At 45.5% G+C, this 19220-nt stretch overlaps 2 protein-coding genes across 2 annotated transcripts in view; both read left to right on the plus strand.

The window, feature by feature from the left end:
- Positions 1–19220, plus strand: part of EML1 (EMAP like 1) — a 206038-nt gene that overhangs the window by 32625 nt on the left and 154193 nt on the right. The window lies entirely within an intron of this gene.
- Positions 17933–19165, plus strand: LOC129012782 (tyrosine-protein phosphatase non-receptor type 2-like). Its single transcript, XM_054448803.2, has one exon. The coding sequence runs from the start codon at positions 17967–17969 to the stop codon at positions 18831–18833; it is 867 nt and encodes a 288-aa protein (XP_054304778.2). The 5' UTR covers positions 17933–17966; the 3' UTR covers positions 18834–19165.

Below are 19220 nucleotides of genomic sequence, written 5' to 3' on the forward strand. Positions count from 1 at the left end.
CTATCATCTATCTATCTATATTTTTTATTTTGACCTGCATGAAGAGAGATCATGTCTTTTTTTAAGGAAATGAATTCATTCATGTGGGTTCCACTCTCATGATCTAATCACCTCCCAAAGGCTCACCTCGAAATACCACCATTTCATTAGCATTTCAACACATGAATTTTGGGAGGACACAAATGTTCAGTCCATAGTATCAGCTCAGTTACTTTACCTCCCTGGGCCTCATTTTCTCCATTTGTAAAACAGGGATGTTACTATCACCTGGCGAAGTAACAAGAATTATTGAACTGTGTAATATGCTGAGCACAGGGCCTTGAACATAGTAGGTACTCAAGAAACAATTTCTTCCCTTTCTTACTCTTCCTCACAGCAGTTTCCACTGATATTATAATGATCAGTATCTGTCTTACCCACTAGATGCTGAATTTTGCAGAGTCAATGGCTGAGATGTCTTACCTTTTTATTTATTAGAGCATATTTTTCGTCACCCTGAAAAAAGACCCCATACCCATTAGTGATTGGTCCTCATCTTCCCTTCCCCTCAGTCTCTGGGCAACCATTAATCTACTTTCTGTCTCCGTGGTTTTGCCTATTCTGGACGTTTCCTATAAATGAGATTATGGTCTTTTGCATGTGGCTTCTTTCACTTAACATAATGTTTTCAAGGTTCATCTATGTTGAAGCCTATTGAGTACTTCACTCCTTTTATGACCAAGTAAGAGTTCATCGCATGGATATACCACATTTGCCTAATCATTCATCAGTTGAGAGACATGTGGATTGTTTCCATTTTTTTGGCTATTACAAATAATTCTGCTAGGCTGGGCGCCATGGCTCATGCCTATATTCCTAGCACTTTGGGAGTCTGAGGGAGGTGGGTCGCTTGAGCCCAGGAGTTTGAGACCAGCCTGAGCAACATGGTGAAACCCCATCTCCACAAAAGATACAAAAATTAGCCAGGCATGGTGGTGTGTGCCTGTAGGCCCAACTACCTGGGAGGCTGAGGTGGGAGGATCACTTGAGTCCAGGGGATTGGGGCTACATGAACCATGATCATGCCACCATACTTCAGCCTGGGTGACAGAGTGAAACCCTGTCTCAAAACTAACAAATAAAAAACAAAACAAACAACAAAACAAAAAATAATGCTGCCAGTTGGTTCCTTTTCATATTTTCTGTTTCTTGGCTATGTCATACCTTTTATTACAACACAGTTTTCATTACTTCATTGAATATTGTTATAACAGCTGCTTTAAAGTTCTTGTCTAATATTTTCAATATCTGGGTTGTCTTAGGATTGGTATGTGTCGATTGACTGTTTTCTTGAGAATAGGTTGCATTTTTCTGGCTCTTTGTGAGTTGAGTAATTTCGGATTGTATCCTGGATGTTGTGATTGTTCTGTGTTGTACACTGTTGATTGTGTCATATTGCTTAATAGTGTTGATGTTTTTGTTTCAGCAGACAATTAACTTGGTTAGACTCACACTTCAAACTTTGTGACACTTGTGGTGGGTAGGGGCTCAGCTCTCAGTTCAGACTGCTTTTAATATGCCTTGCAAGCTGTGTGTTTGGGAGCCAGCCAGAGAGCTGGGCAGAGTTTACATGCTAAATTTGGGGTTCTCCTTCTCTGGCTACCTCTTTTCTTGGGTTTCTCCCCATTCTCTAATAACCGTGGTTGTCCAGGGCTGCTTCTCTTTCTTCCTCTGTCCAGACAACAGACTTTCTACTGGAACATGGTCACCTCGTGCCACCAACACAAATGGGGCTGCCCTTAAGACAGAGCTGTGAAAATGTGAAACTCACCCCCTGGGGGTTGATTCCTCTCCCTAGGTTTGGACATTGCTCCAAAACCTGCCTGCTTTTGTCAACTCTCCAAAGCCCTCCAGGCATTGTTTTTATTATTTTGTGTAGCGTTTGTGTTGTCTGCAGGAGGTTTTTAGGACGTTTATTGCTTCATACCAGAACTGGAGCAAAAGGTTCATGAATCAATACTTGCTCTATTTCATATCTACATATAGTATTAATATAATTTTCATATTTTCTGCTATATTTCACAACATTTCATTTGAACAATGCTCGTCTCAGTCCCTGCTAAATTGATTTTATGACACATTAGTGGGTCACAACCCACTGTTTGACCCATGGTGCTCTGATGCTCGACAGACAAGGAGCAGGTGCTGTGACTGTAAGAGCCCCTTGAATGAATAAAATGCAAGAATTTCTCCCTTCCCTGTCCATGTCTTAGAAGGCTTTGCATCTTGAACATCCTGGATGCAGAGCGGTCACAGGCCATCCCCACAGATAGGTTCCTACAGATGGGGTGCGTGACCACGTTCTCTCCTCCTCCACACCCCTCTGGGGCTTACAGCTACCAAAGCCCAAAATCCTTCGGGGCTCAGGCCTCGGGGCTAAACAATGATTCACAGACTTTCACACTTCCCCACACACCCCGCGCATGCCAATTTTTTGTTTCGGTAAATAAAGACATTCAAAAGTAATGACCATCTACTCTGGCCATCATTTCATAAAAGCAAGGCTGCTTTGTCACCAACGTCAGATGAACAATCTCAGAATAAGGCTAAGTTCTAAAATTAAAATACATTTTATTTCATGACAAACTCCCTCTACATTTTCCTCACTATTCCGTAGACAGGCATTGGGGAGCCTCCCACACAGCTAGGGCCACTGGAGCACAGGCTGCAGAGACCCCAGGAGGTCCCAGAATCTACCTGCCTCAGGCCCAGAGAGGGGTGGACATTGCCCAGGACCATGCCGCTGGAACAGGAAAAAGGTCTTCCAGTTTTTCCCCAGGCAATTCTCCATCAAAATGCCATCTGACTACAGAGAGGCAGGCACTTGCTTCCGGATCCCCTCTCTGCTCTGCAGAACTCCCAGGCCACGGAGCTCATTTCACTAACTGCAGCCGTCCCCCTGGGGCGCCCCGTCTGCCCTACTTGCCATCACCCAGATGCGCAGGATCTTGTGGCAGAAAGCAGGAGCCTGGATGGGAAGAGGAGCAGCCAGGCCGAGGTGGGCGCCGCTCCCCCTCCCCGGCCCTGCCCAGGTCCTCAGAGAGCTGGGACCTGAGACTCATTAGTGCCTGCATAATGGATGCCTCCTTCTCTCTTCTTGGAAATCCCCAGCCCATCTTGCTTAATGGCCACGAGGGAAGTGGGATACCGGCGCTCTGCTCATAAAGCCAGCTTCTGCCCCCCCATCTCCCCTTGGAGGAGGGGCGGCCGGGCGGCTCACACAGGGGAGGCCCGGCCTCTTATCTTCTGCTTCACGACGGCTGGGTGAGCATCTTCCCCCACTCCCTCCCTCAGTCTGTCCTTCTGAGGGGCTGGGGTACTCGGCCAAGGGTGGGGGGCCTCTGAACCACACTTGGGGGTGGGCAGAAAGAGCCTGGGCCAGGAGAAGAGCCCTTGGCAGGACTCCAGGGGAGACAGGGAGGGAGGATGACAGAGAGCTCCAAGCAAAGAGCAGAGGGGTTGGAGATGAGAAGCAGGATTCTAGGCATGGGGGGACTTTCCCAGGCTCTAGAATGACTCTGGTCACAGTGACAGGGTGGCCTTGTGACCTCCACCCTAACCCGCATCCATGCTCCTCACCACATTTTTCTTAGGCAGCTCTGGGGCCTGGCAGGGCCCAGAGTCACCTGGTTTGGCCATGGCGATTGTTAAAAGATGCAAATGCTTCTGTAATGCCCAGTATTTTTGTAATGTTGCCTTATCCTCCATGCCTCCCGAGTATACCCTTTTTCCTTCCCTCACCCCCCTCCTCTGGGACTCCTCAGACCTCCCCATATCCACCCACTTAAGGGTTCATGCTTGGCACAGCAGGGGCCCTCCAAGCCCCTGCTTTAGCCCTGGCCACATAGGATGCTGCATAATTTCAATAGCTCCACTGGGATAGGCTGGGTGCTCAGCGGCATGGCTGAGTGACGTTCGCACCCTTGGGCGGATGCCCTGCCTGCTGGTGAGGGCCATGCTTGTAGTGCCCCGCAGTTCTAGGGGTAAGGGGCCATCTTCCCATGTCTGTGTGAAGCCTTGAGTAGGGGAGAAGCTGAAGGAAGGAAGGGCAGAAGGAGGGGGTGGCTTGCCAGCATCCTCTTGAATGAGAATGAAAGTTGAGAGTGGAAATTTTAATTGCAAAACCCACTGACAGCTTGACTTTAAGGGAAAAGATGAGCTAAATTTAACCTAGCCAGTTAAAGAGCCAAAAATGCAATTTACTAATTAGCTTAAAATGGAAAGTAGTCCAGTGATCAGAAAAAAAGCTTTTCTGTTTAAAAAAAAAATACAAAATAGAGTTGATTCCTCTTTTCATACTGACATGCATTTGAATACTGTTATGTAATTAGGAATGCAGTTTGCTGGCGCACTGCCCAGGACACAGAGGCAGAGCATCACAGCCTTCTCGAAAAGTTACAGGAGCCTTGAAATAGGCATGAGGCTATGTCTTCAAGTCAAATCTGTTTCCTAATTACAGAGCATCCAGGAGGGATCCGATCTCTGTTCTCAGGGAGTGCAGAGCTCAGTGGGTGAACTAGGCAAGGCCACAGAGGACTGTCACAGACCTGGACAAGTACTAGGCACTGAGGCGTTCAGAGGAGGGAGAAAGGGCATATGGCAGGGAGGGAAGAGCCGGCTCCCAGAACAGTGGCATTTGAGATGAACTTGAGAGGTGGTGGCTGGGGAAATGTGGAGCAGTGGGAAGGGACAGTCAAGATGTGAGATGGAAAGAGTGAGGCAGACCCAGAGTACAGCAAGTGCTTCACTTCACAGGCAAGTAGGCTGAGGCACGGATGGACGTGACAGATACCACGCTAGCAAGGTTGACCTGGTACCATGATGGCAGGCCCACGGGCTGGGTTTACTCTTCATGCCGGGCAGCAGGGAGCCCAGGGGCTTTTGATCTGGAGAGTGATTGCACTGGAGTTGCGTTTTAGTGAGTGGCCCAGCCGCCATGTGGAAGCTACGTTTTCATGACTGTGGTATGTATTTTACTTCACATGATTTTTGCACCAGTTTGAAAGGCGTGCCTAAGACATGCATATAACTTATTAGCCTCTTCACTCCTTTGTGTAATGGCAGTATTGGGATAGCAATTCAAGGTCATTTCAAGGACCTTGAATAAAACATTTTGTAGATTCATCCAGGACCCATTATAAGAACATTAATAGTTTTGACACAAAAAATAATATTTGAGAGAAGGAGGATTTTCACAGCACAATTTCATGATACAGTTTATATTTATATTCTTCCAGCTAAAACATGATATTTCAAAACTATGGCTATCTTTTAAGAATATTTTCCTGCTGCTTTAAAATGGTGCAATAAAATGTCCTATAAGCAAAAATGAAATCTTAGCAGGTAACACAGCCATTCATAGATTAAATATATAGAAGAGATTCTCCTCAGAGCCCTTACAGATGAAGCTGAAAGGAAGAAATTATGTTTGTTACAAATGGAGGAAATATAAAAACCTGTGAAATTGGCCAGGTGCGGTGGCTCATGCCTGTAATCCCAGCACTTTGGGACGCCAAATCAGGTGGATCACCTAAGGGGTCGGGAGCTTGAGACCAGCCTGGCCAATATGGTGAAACCCCGTCTCTACTAAAAATACAAAAAATTAGTGGGGCGTGGTGGTGGGCACCAGTAATCCCAGCTACTTGGGAGACTGAGGTGGGAGAATCGCTTGAACCTGGGAGGTAGAGGTTGCAGTGAGCTGAGATTGCACCACTGCACTCTAGCCTGGGCGACAGAGCGAGACGCCATCTCAAAAAAAAAAAAACCTGTGAAATTAATTAGTGCAGAATCCCTATGATGTACAGCCAAACATTTTACTATCATGTTTATTGGATATAGCTAGCTTTTACTACAGGACGTCAGTAAAAGTGCAAAAAATAATGTAATTAAGGGGCACATCTCAGTATATGGTATATAAGTGAATTCTAATTTGTCATCATGAGTAATATTGGCCGTAAGTGAATTCCCCTCTTCTCAAATGGCGATATGTGTCCCGAAAGTTTGTTCTTCAGCTACCTTTCCTACAGCCACATCGATTTCTCACCAGAGTGGCCAATATAAGAAGACATAGATTACATATTCATGTATTGTGCAGGATTTTTTTCCTGATGGATTTCTCATAGGAACACTTTAAATCATGAGCTTCAACCACTGTTGTCCCAAGACCTCAACTGATTTCAAACGTAGAATTGAGAGTTCTTCAGAAAATCAGCTACCATGCAAAATAAAGTAAAAGGCACATAGAGCTTTAACCTCCTTGAAGTTTTTCTTATTAAAAGGAAAGGTCCTGTCTGAGCAGGAATTGAGATTTCCTCTTCAGCTGTCCCAGCAGCCAACCCACAGAAGAAGACTCACAGCAAATGTTTGTAGACTGACTGAATGAATGAATGAATGAACAAACTGAGAACAAATAAATAAGCTCAAGAAGAAAGATTAAAATGTACATGATTTTAAGCTTAATTTAAATTTATCAGTTACAGACTGCACATACTTAAAAAAAAAATCAAACAGTTCTACAAGGCTTAAGACAAAGAAGTTGCAGTTCCCTCCCCTCATTTCCCACGTCATCCCTAGCGTTCTTCCCACCTCCCGGAAGCAGTTACCACTTCCAGATATGTTACCCTTGCCTTTTGGTATGTCTTTACCTTTCTTTCTTTTTTTGTTTCTTTTTGTTTGTTTGTTTGAGAGGAGTCTTGCGCTGTCGCCCAGGCTGCAGTACAGTGGCACGATCCTGGCTCTCTGCAACCTCTGCATCCCAGGTTCAAGTGATTCTCCTGCCTCAGCCTCCCCGGTACTGGGATTACAGCCGCCTGCCACCACGCCCAGCTAATTTTTGTATTTTTAGTAGAGACGGGGTTTCACCATGTTGGCCAGGCTTGTCTCAAACTCCTGACCTCAAGCAATCCGCCCGCCTCAGCCTCCAAAAGTGCTGGGATTAGAAGCATAAGCCACCATGCCCGCTGCCTTTACCTTTCTTGAAATAACATGCATATACTGCTACTTCCTGACTGTCCAAGTCCAGGCATTTTTGTGGGGGGGTTTGTTTTGTTTTGTTTTTTGTTTTGAAACAGGTTCATGCTCTGTTGCCCAGGTTGAGGCTTACTGCAGTCTCAACCTCCTGTGGCTCAAGTGATCCTCTCCCTTCAGCCTCCTGAGCAGCTGAGACTACAGGCACACACCACCATGCCTGGCTAATTTTTGCCATTTTATTTTATTTTATTTTATTTTATTTCATTTCATTTTATAGAGACAGGGTCTCACTATGTTGCCAAGGCTGGTCTCAAACTCCCGGACTCAACTGCCTCAGCTTCGTAAAGTGTTGGGATTACAGGCATGAGCCACCAACTTGCAAGGCACTAATTTGAAAAGGTCTGGGCCAGGCATTTTTTAATCTGTTAATGTCCCGCCAGGAAGATGAAGATTTAGTTCTCACTCACATCGCTTACTCCATACTCACATGTGGATACATACCCTTCCTCTTCCTAACATAGTCATGTCAGAATTTTAAAATTTGGCCAGTGTGTGTTTATATTACCATGACTATGAAACACTACTCAAAGTTAAGCCATATTGTATGATTGAATTTCCTTAGACAATTTTTTGTTTTTCCTGTAGTAAATTACTGTCTTCTATTTTCCATGTATCATTCACTAAGTCATCCCCAACTATTCTGCCTTATATGTAAATCTTTTTCTGACAGCTTCTAATTTCAGCTTCTTGGTGGCATTTCTCCAGAGCCTCTGTTCTCCCACTGTAGTCTGGACTGGTTGCCTGTTAGCATGATTGTTACTGTCCATCCACTTCCTGGGGATTCCTTTTATTTCTCTCCTGTGTTGATTCCTTGTTTTCTGAATCCCACGTAATCTTTCTTGGCAACTCCCTTATTTTGGTGAAGCACATCCTGCAGTAGCTTCCTGAGAAACGAGGCACAGAAGAGCTAATTTTTGAGATCTTGTGTGACTAGAAATGTCTTTATTCCACTTGCACACATGATTTGACGGTGTGTCTGGGTCTTTAATTACAGGTTAAAATATTTTTTTCCCTCAAAAATGTATTCTTTGCATTTATCTGTTGTTTTCTAGCTCATATCATTACTGTTTAGAAATCCAATGTCATTCTAATTCTTAATTCTTTCTCTGAGACTGTTGTTTCTCTCTGGAAGCTTTTTGAATGTTTTCCTATCCCCAGTGTTCTAAAACATCTGGGGCATATAACATCTGATGGACGTAACATTTGGTGGGTATAAATAACATTTGGTGGTGGTGTTTTGTTTTGTTTTTCCTCCAATGTGCTGGGCACTCAGTAGGCCCTTTCAATCTAGAAATTCATGTGTTATGTTTCTTTGTTTTGGAAACTTTTCTTGAATTATTTCTTTGATGATTTCCCTTCCTCTATTTTCTTCATTTTCTCTTCCTGAAACTTGTTATTCAGATGCTGAACTTCCCAATATGATATCCCATTTTTTTCCTCCTATATTCTGTGTAGCTTTATCTTTTTTGTTCTATTTTTCTGGGAGATTTCTTCAACTCTATCAGTAGACATTGCTGTGGGGATTGTATTTCTATGGCCATATTTTTAATTTTCAAAGACGTTTTATCATCTAATTTTATAAATAGCATTCTTATTTTGTGGATGCAATAACTTTGACCTATGAGGATATAAATAATAGTTTTATTTCCTTCTGCTCTCTGTGTTGTCTGTTTCCTCATATCCCCTCACTCTACCTTTTTTGTTACTTTTATATTTTCTCAAATGTTCAGATTCTTGGCTCTCCATTCAAGTCTTAGAGGGGGGACATTCAAACACTACCTGCAAGTCCTGAGTCTACAGATGACACTTGTCAACAGGCAAACTTCACTTTATTTCCCAACCTGCCCAACCTCTAGGTCTTTCCACAAGACTTTGTCATATTCCCTAAAAAAGATCCTTCCACACTTTTGCCTGGACAGCAGACCCCTGGCTGCCAATGTTCTGACAGCTGAGGGTAGGAAGGGGCTGGGGTGAGGTCTGATCATTCAGCATCAGGCTATCATTTATTTGCCATCTTCAGGATGCTTCCCCTCCCCTCTGGTATGCCTTTGTGTGGAGAACCCCTTGGTTCACCTATTTAACAGATTGAAACTCCAATCTTCACAGCGAGAGGAAGGAGATGGGGGAGGAATCTATCTGCTTCTGTCTTAGTCACCTTGGGCTGCCATAGCAAAATACCATAGACTGGGTGACTCAAACAACAGAAATTTATTCCTCACTATTCTGGAGGCTTGAAGTCTAGTCAGAGTGCCAGCATGGTTAGTTCCTGGTGAGGGCTCTCTTCCTGGCTTGCAGACTGCCACCTTCTTGCTCTGTCCTCACATGGCAGAGAGAAAGTAAGAGATATATATATCACTCTCCCTTTTTATAAGGTCACTAACCCTAACAGATCAGGGCCTCACCCTTAAGACCTCATTTAACCTTAATTACTTCCTAAAGGACTCATCTCTAAATACAGTCACATTGGGGGTTGGGTTTTCAGTGTATGAGTTTGGAAGGGAGCACAGTTCAGTCCACAGCAGTTTTTTAAGCAGACCCTCTTGTGCCCCCACTGCGACAGGTACCTGGTCCTGCCCATTCCTAAGCCTTTGGGGGTTCTCTGTGGGGAAGTAGGTTGTTCTTTGGCTGCCCACCCTTGCTAGCTTTGAGTTCAGCTTGTCTGGGGCAGATGAGACTGTACCTCCCCTTTTCCTATTTTCCAGTTTGAAGTTGTATGGAGGTTGTTTTTCTTCCATCCTCTCTGTTCTGAGGAGTTTTAGCAGAACATGGAGGCAAACTCAATACTTTCCCTGGAAAGGTGCTGATAGAGCTTCCTGCCAACAAGGATGCTTATGTTGCCAACAAGTAGTCACGTGCCGCATCATGATGAGTGGGTCAGTGATGGACTGCACGTATGATGGTGGTCCCATAAGGTTATGACACTGTATTTTTAGTATACCTTTTCTCTGTTTAGAGATGTTTATGTTTACAAATACTTACCATTGTATTATAGTTGCCTACGATATTCAGTACAGTAGCCTGTCATGCAGGTTTGCAGCCTAGAGCAATGGGCCGTACCATGTAGCCTAAGTGTGTAGTGGGCTGTACCATCTGGGCTTGTGTAAGTGCACTCTACGATGCTCGCACAATGATGAAATTGCCTAACAGCATAGTTCTTAGAACGTATCCCATCGTTAAGCAACACCTGTGTTTGTTGAATCAATGGTTGAAGCCTCACATTTCCTATGGCATTTCATCCACCTCATCCTTTAACCTTCCTCTCCCGGGTGGTGAAGCATCTCTCCTTCTTTCCAAGGACACCTACCCCCGCCCCCGCATACTTCTTGGGTCCAGCTCAGTCCTCTGGACGCCTGTTCCACTGGCCGCCTCCCTTCTCCTTGACTCGTCCCCAGCTTCTAATTCTTTCCTCTAATTCTTTCCTCCTCCCATCAAGCGTGCTTGGCTCTTCCCCTCCTGACACCACCCCCTTAGGTGGGTTTCCCAGTGCCTTTCTCCTCCCCCACCACCTGTTTCCTGGCCAGCTCTAGCCCTAAGGCCCTGCCCTTGCTCATGGGGGCTGCCTCCCATGCTGTACGGCATCCTCACTGCCAAGGCCATGCCCTCCCCCCGCACTCACTTCCTGATTCCCACACCGCCCACCATTCCTGCCCTCTAGACCCCAGATCCTCTCTTGGCTTCTTCTGCAACAGCAGTGTGGTCTGGCGGGCCAGTTCCCCACCCCGCAGCTGGGAGGATGGCTGCCAGCCCAACCCAGGCTCACACCACCTCACCTGGAACAGGTCCCACTAGTTTGTCTTCATGCCTCGTGTCCCCTGGCCCAGGTATGTGCACTTCCCATCAGTCTTCCTGAAGCACAGTCCTAATCCTGTGGCTTCCAAGGGGCTCTCATTGCCCATAGACTAAGCCCAGCCCGTTAGTGTGGGGTCCCAGGCTCACTGCAATGGGGCCAGATGCCTTCAGTCTGAGCTCCCTGTCCCCTCTTTGACGTTAACAGAGCTGGGTGTCTCATCAGTTTCCAGACATACTGAGTATGCATTTCTAGCCTCTTTCCCGCCTCCTCTCCATACCTCTCATCTCCCAGACTCCTTGAGGCTGGAGGTATGCTCCCTGGCTTTTGACTTCTGGACTCCTCAGTCCGCCACAGCCCCTGGGGTTTCAGTAATCCCCATGTGTCTATCGGTCCCAAACCCAAGCAACAAATACTTTCCAAATATGCCTTGCAGGGCAAGCACGGCTAAACCCGGGTCTGCACCTACAGCAGGAGGCCCGCAGCCCCACCCTATCGTAGGGTACTGTTATCCTACCTGTCCCCAGCCAGGGTGTCAGCTTGCATGCTTAGGTAGAATCTGCCCTTTCCCCCCTCCTTCCTTCCCCAACCCCTCCACCCCCACCAGCTCTCTCTTATTCCGTCTTCCGTTGAAGAGGTGGCTGCTCAAAGTAGAAAAGTGAGGGTTTGGGCCTGACAGGACTGGGTTTAAATCCCAGCTCTACCATTTACCAATGTCGTGACCTCGGGCCAGGCCCCTGAGCCTCTGGTCCTAGGGAGTTTCCTTACATGTAAGGTGCAGGCAGTACCAGCTAGGCTTGCAGCAGGGACTGGAGCCAGCGCCTGACGGTGACTGGGGGCCTGTGTGAGTGTGACCTGCGGTGTGTTTGCTTCCCTCTGGGCTGTGAGCCCCTCGGGTGTGGGATGGTGCATTGTTCCTCGTTGTGTCTCCTGTTCCTGGCACAGCAGGGGCACTCAGTGTGGCGAAATGTGTGAACCCAGGGTCAGTTCTCAGCAACTGTCTGTGATGAAGAACCAGTGACCAAGCCTGTGAGGGAGGTAGGGGAGCAACTTCTTATTGAGTCGACTTCCAGAAGGACGCTGAGGACCTTTGCCCGACTCTCTGGTATAGCTGGAGTCCTGGGACCATGGCAAAAATATGAGCAAGAGTTCCCGGACCCTCCATTAATTAGGAAGAAGTACAGCATCTCTAGAACACCAGGATGGAAAAGCCTGTGAAGGAGATGATGGGAGGGGACCAGGCAAGCCTCAGTAGTGGGCCTTTTCCTGGACTTTCCTGATACAAATCCAGGTTTCTGGCCATTTCTCTTTATTTCTTGTAACTTTGGTATTGTAAGGCAGCTTATGATAGCATTTGAAGCATAACCTGTATCAATCTAGATAATCTTCTTTCAATGCACACTATGGAAAGACTCTAAATCTTGTTTTATATATATATTTTTTAATTATACTTTAAGTTCTAGGGTAGTGCACAATGTGCAGGTTTGTTAGATATGTATACATGTGCCATGTTGGTGTGCTGCATCCATTAACTCGTCATTTAGCATTAGGTATATCTCCTAATGCTATCCCTCCCCCCTCCCCCCACCCCACAATAGGCCCTGGTGTGTGATGTTCCCCTTCCTGTGTCCAAGTGTTCTCATTGTTCACTTCCCACCTATGAGTGAGAACATGCGGTGTTTGGTTTTTTGTCCTTGCGATAGTTTGCTGAGAATGATGGTTTCCAGCTTCATCCATGTCCCTACAAAGGACATGAACTTATCAATTTTTATGGCTGCATAGTATTCCATGGTGTATATGTGCCACATTTTCTTAATCCAGTCTATCATTGATGGACATTTGGGTTGGTTCTTTCTTTATTAACTAGGATGGCCATACAATTTATCATCCAAACTAGAATACTTTCCAGAGTTAAAGGGGTACTTTTTTTTTTTGAGACAGAGTCTTGCTCTGTCACACAGGCTGGAGTGCAGTGGTGTAATCTCAGCTCACTGCAACCTCCACCTCCTGGGTTCAAGCGATTCTCCTGCCTCAGCCTCCTGAGTAGCTGGGACAACAGGTGTGCGCCTCCACGCCCGGCTAATTTTTTTTTTTAGTAAAGAAGGGGTTTCACCACATTGGCCAGGATGGTCTCGATCTCCTGACCTCGTGATCTGCCCTCCTTGGCCTCCCAAAGTGCTGGGATCATAGGTGTGAGCCACTGCATCTGGCCCCAAAGGGGTACTATTAATGAGCACCCAGGACAAAGGCCTAAACCTGGCTGTCCCAGGCCCTCTGGGATGAGTGGTTGCCCTAATATTAGCTTATTTGCTCTGTGGTTAGTCTGCGGCATGCCAGGAACTGCCATAAAACCTTACAGGCAATGCGATGGAGTGAATGAACAAAATGCCCTGGAAATCCCATTGATTGGTGGAGATGCTACAGTTGGAAATTCATTTGCAATCTACTGCGGTGCCTGCACTATTGTATGAATTAGAGACAATTACAACATCAAGTTTCCTAAATGCAAGGACTTTTTCTTGTCTTCTTTTTTTCTTTTTGAGACAGGATCTTGCTCTGTCGCCCAGGCTGGAGTACAGTGGCACGATCACGGCTCACTGTAGCCTTGACCACCCAGGCTCAAGCAATCTTCCCACCTTTCAGCCCCCTGAGTAGCTGGGACCACAGGCACATGCTACCATGCTTGGCTAATTTTTGTGTTTTGTATAGAAACAGGGTTTCACCATGTTGCCCAGGCTGGTCTCAAACTCCTGGACTCAAGGGATCTGCCCACCTTGGCCTCCTCAAGTGCTGGGATAACAGGTGTAAGCCACTGTGCCTGGCCTGCAAGGACATTTTAAAAAGAATTAGCCAAGCAAATATTGCTTTTAATTTTGCACTTCAGATACTTCAAAATACGTAAATTCTTTTGATGGAGTCCAATCATTAGGAACACTTTTGGGTAAATAGCCTACTGGGTTTCTTAGATAATAGAGTTGTCATATCCATTTGGACTATTAACAGATTATCTGTGGAAGGGTCTGAAGTTCACCATTCTGCAGTGTTGACATTGTGTAATAGGATAATGAAGCTGGAGAGGCCCTTGATAAGGCCATCTTTATCACACAGTGCTGTTTCTCGGCCAGTGCCTCTCCCCCATCCCAGCCCATCCAGGCCCGATGACACACGGGGAAACAAGGAGCTGGCTTCACCAGGCTGACAATGTCTCACCTTCATAAGATAAGCTGTAGAACTGCATCCCTGTGTGAGGCTCCCAGCCAGGGGCATGGCCAGGGAGCTCACAGACTGAGTGGAAAGACATTTCCAACAGCAGGAATCTCACAACCAAAGCCCCAGGGGCAGACTATTGTGGGGTGTTTGGGAAATGAAAAGCAGAGGGATTGACAGGGGCCAAAGAACCGGAAGAACTAGGGGAGCCACAAAGGACCCTGAAAGCCAGTCTGCATGGTTAGGACTTCGCTCTGTAGGCTCCTTTTTTTTTTCTTTTTCTTTTCTTTTTTTTCAAACGGAGTTTCACTCTTGTTGCCCCGGCTGGAGTGCAATGGCATGATCTCGGCTCACTGCAACCTCCACCTCCCAGGTTCAAGCAATTCTCCTGCCTCAGTCTCCCCAGTAGCTGGGATTACAGGCACACGCCACCATGACTGGCTAATTTTGTATTTTTAGTAGAGATGGGGTTTCACCATGTTGGCGAGACTGGTCTCAAACTCCTGACCTCAGGTGATCCACCTGCCTTGGCCTCCCAAAGTGCTGGGATTACAGGCGTGAGCCATCGCGCCCAGCCTCCTTTTTCTCTAATAAGGAGAATAATCTTAACACTGGAAGGGATAGAAGAAACATCCCTGGGGAGAAATTGCCAAGAGCCTAAGAAAGGCAAGAGATGGCAAGAGACTGTTCAGTTACTGTGAATACATTCTCCAGGCCTCAGCAAGCCAGCTCTAATTTTGCCAGATGGGAGTTGCAGAAAACTGGGAAGGGAAAAAAGGTCATAAGTTTCCAAAAAGCAGAAAAATTTGGATTCTGGAAAATACAGATGATACATTTGATATTAATATTGGTTCTGAGCAAAAATTTTCACAGATCTTTGAAGAGCTAGCATGTAAACACTTGGAAGGAAAAGTGGCGCCTAAGAGCCAAACCAACCTCGTTCCCTGTTTTTCTGTGTTACCAGACCGAATTTACAAAGCAACGGAGAGGCTCCTTCACAAAATCCTGTGGACAATGAAGAAGAAAATAGGCTGGGTGAACGAACGGTTGGGGCGATTTCATTTTTAGTTAGACAGGTATTTCCAAAGCACTGAGAAACACATCAATAGAGATGTGGCTGGGGAGGCATCCAGTGCCATACAGAGGACTCTGCACCCCTCCCGCAGCGCTAACCTGATGATCAATTATAAGGACGAAGGAGACATTGAAGGGTGCATTATGGCACATTCACGGCTATCACGATGCCAGATTTAAGAGTTTACAAGATTTCGGTTGGCTAAAATGATGGATAGAAGCCAATAAAATGGCATTTAACAAGGGTAAAGATAAATCTTGTCATTCGATTTTTAAAAAATCAATTAGCTCAGTACAGGATGGAGAAGATCCAATAGCAGTTCATTTTTAAAAGACTGATAGGTTTATAATTGACTGGAAGTTCAACATGGAGCCTACAGTCCACACCCTGGCTGCTCAAAAAAACACACAAAAAAAACCAATACAAGATTCAGTTGCATCAATAGAATCATAATATTCAAGTTACTAAAGGGAAATGCCACCCAGGTGAGAGTGCTCTGAGGTTACTGTATACAGTTCTGAGTACCTGAATCTTCAGGATTCAGGATAAAAGGATCTGGTTGGGTGGAATGGACATCTCTCCAGACAAGGGGCCTAGCAACAATGTCACATGATGGACAGGGAGGAAATGGAGAATGTTACCTTGGAGAAGATGTGCGTTCTCTTCCAGGCATTTGAAAGCCTATCATGTGTAATGGGCAACCACTTTTTTCCAGAGTTCATTCATTCACTCAGCATTTACTCACTGCCAACTACGTTCAATCTTGTGTCAAGCATGATGGGCATTAGGGGCATATAATTTCCCAGGAGAGACAGACTTGTACACAAGTTCCCACAAGGCAAAGCAGATTGGCACAAGGGCAGATGTGTTCATGACTGCAGAGGCCCTGTTGATGGGGCAGCTCCTACCCTGGCGGGCAGGGGAGGCGGACACTCAGGACTAGGGCACAGCACTGGCCAAAGTTCAAAGTCTTCAAGTGCACGGCACGTCTGAGAGTCGTGAAAAGGAGTTTTTGGAAAGCACGGTGGGGCAGGGGTGTGTTGAATGCCAAAGATGGCATTTGCAGCAGGAGCGCAGACAGACTTGAAGTTCATGCCAAGATGTTTGCACTTAATATGGTAGGCAGCAGAGAATGAAAGGACATCAGTTAGCACCTCTTTGGGTAAGTTAACCCTGCAGTAATGAAGCACGGCTGGGTAAACCAGGACACAGGCTACTGTTGCAATGTTCCAGAAGAGACAGAAGCCAGAACCAGGACAGAGGGAGATGAAATTGACCAGACAAAAGTAGGATTGGTGAAGAATGCTTCGGCAAGGGCAATTTAGGATAAAAATAAACAATAATCTTTTTAATAATTGGAGTGCTTCAGATCTGAAAGGGGCAGAGTGACCATTTGTCAGGGATGTTGTAGAAGGGACAGCTGCATCAGCAAGTGGGTTGGAGGCCACAGAGTTGAATGTTCCCTTATGGTTGTTAGAATCGGTGATTACCTCTCATTTTGTAGAGTAACAATTTTATCATGAGAAGCTATATTTTATATTTTAATATGAGTAGTGAATGGTGCTGCATCTGTGGAATAGCCAATTGTAGACTCTCTGAGATTTTTTTTTTCTTTTTTTTTTTTTTTTGAGACAGAGTCTCACTCTTGTTGTCCAGGCTGGATTGCGGTGGGCACGATCTCGGCTCACTGCAACCTCCGCCTCCCCAGTTCAAGTGATTCTCCTGCCTCAGCCTCCCTAGTAACTGGGATTACGTCCACCTGCCACCATGCCGGTCTAATTTTTGTATTTTTAGTAGAGATGAGGTTTCACCATGTTGGCCAGGCTGGTCTCGAACCCCTGACCTCAGGTGATCTGCCTGGCTCGGCTTCCCAAAGTGCTGGGATTCCAGGAATGAGCCACCACCCCCACCACACCCGGATTGACTCTGAGATTCTATACTAACTGTATTGATCTGCTCGGACTCCCTTAAGAATGCACCACAAACTGGAGGCCTGAGACAACAGGAATTAATTTTCTCACAGTTCTGGAGGTCAGAAGTCCAAAACCCAGGTGTGGGCAGGGCTGGATCCTTCTGTGGCCCCTCTCCTTGGCTTGCAGGTGGCCATCTCCTCCCTGTGTCTTCACTTTATCTTCCCTCTGTGTGCATCTCTGTCCAAATTTCCCCTTCTTATAAGGACACCAGTCATATTGGATTCGGGCCCAGCCTAATGCCCTCATTTCAACTTGATTACATCTGTAAAGGCCCCGTTTTCAAGTTAGGTCACATTCTGAGGTCCTGGGCATTACGACTTCAACAGATGAATTTTTGGGAGGACACAGTTAAGCCCATGACATTAACTGAAGGTCAACTTTTCTCTGCTCTTAGAGTAAAATCAGAAGCCCCTGACAGGCTGTCCAAGACCCCCTGCAAGCAGGGCCTCCCCATCTCCTACCACAGCTTGCCTGATGTGGCTGTCCCTTGCTCTACCCACGGCTGTTCTGGTAGCTTCTTTTCCTCCTTAGTCCAGTTCAGACCCTCAGAAATAATCTGAAATCCTCCCACCTGGCTTTGTTCCTTGGCGCTTATCATTTGTATTTCTACATCTATCTGTACAATTATTATATGTGCAAATGTCTCTTAGATTGTGACCGTGACCCACAAGAAATGCCTTGTATTACACATCGCAACTCAGCACATGTAGGTACACTGTAAGCAAAGACCAATGTTGCCAGCACAAATACTCGTTCTTACTATGCTCAGTGCAGTCCAAAATTGTCTATTCCATTTCATGTTAAAAACTGTGTTAGACAGGGTCCACTTCCTAACACATGCTGCCATTTCTGGCTTATGGTTTGGCAGCAGAAGACCAAAGCAGTTGTCATGCTGAACCGCATTGTGGAGAAAGAATTGGTTAAATGTGCACAGTATTGGCCAACAGATGACCAAGAGATGCTGTTTAAAGAAACAGGATTCAGTGTGAAGCTCTTGTCAGAAGATGTGAAGTCGTATTATACAGTACATCTACTACAATTAGAAAATATCAATAGTGGTGAAACCAGAACAATATCTCACTTTCATTATACTACCTGGCCAGATTTTGGAGTCCCTGAATCACCAGCTTCATTTCTCAATTTCTTGTTTAAAGTGAGAGAATCTGGCTCCTTGAACCCTGACCATGGGCCTGCGGTGATCCACTGTAGTGCAGGCATTGGGCGCTCCGGCACCTTCTCTCTGGTAGACACTTGTCTTGTTTTGATGGAAAAAGGAGAAGATATTAACATTAAACAGGTGTTACTGAACATGAGAAAATACCGAATGGGTCTTATTCAGACCCCAGATCAACTGAGATTCTCATACATGGCTATAATAGAAGGAGCAAAATGTATAAAGGGAGATTCTAGTATACAGAAACGATGGAAAGAACTTTCTAAGGAAGACTTATCTCCTGCCTTTGATCATTCACCAAACAAAATAATGACTGAAAAATACAATGGGAACAGAATAGGTCTAGAAGAAGAAAAACTGACAGGTGACCGATGTACAGGACTTTCCTCTAAAATGCAAGATACAGTGGAGGAGAACAGTGAGAGTGCTCTACGGAAACGTATTAGAGAGGACAGAAAGGCCACCACAGCTCAGAAGGTGCAGCAGATGAAACAGAGGCTAAGTGAGAATGAACGAAAAAGAAAAAGGCCAAGATTGACAGACACCTAATATTCATGACTTGAGAATATTCTGCAGCTATAAATTTTGAACCATTGACGTGCAAAGCAAGACCTGAAGCTCACTCCGGAAACTCAAGTGAGGCTCGCTAACCCTCTAGATTGCCTCACAGTTGTTTGTTTACAAAGTAAATTTTACATCCAGGGGATGAAGAGCACCCACCAGCAGAAGACTTTGCAGAACCTTTAATTGTATGTGTTAAGTGTTTTTAATGAGTGTATGAAATGTAGAAAGATGTACAAGAAATAAATTAGGAGAGATTACTTTTTATTGTACTGCCATTCCTACTGTATTTTTATACTTTTTGGCAGCATTAAATATTTTTGTTAAATAGTAAAAAAAAAAAACAAAAAAACAAAAAACTGTGTTAGAATATAC

This window comes from Pongo pygmaeus, chromosome 15, assembly GCF_028885625.2.
Source record: "Pongo pygmaeus isolate AG05252 chromosome 15, NHGRI_mPonPyg2-v2.0_pri, whole genome shotgun sequence".
In the NCBI taxonomy this organism is placed as follows: Eukaryota; Metazoa; Chordata; class Mammalia; order Primates; family Hominidae; genus Pongo; species Pongo pygmaeus.

Coding starts and splice junctions, on each gene's coding strand:
- LOC129012782 (XM_054448803.2), top strand. CDS start 17,967: ATGGTTTGGCAGCAGAAGACCAAAGCAGTTGTCATGCTGAACCGCATT.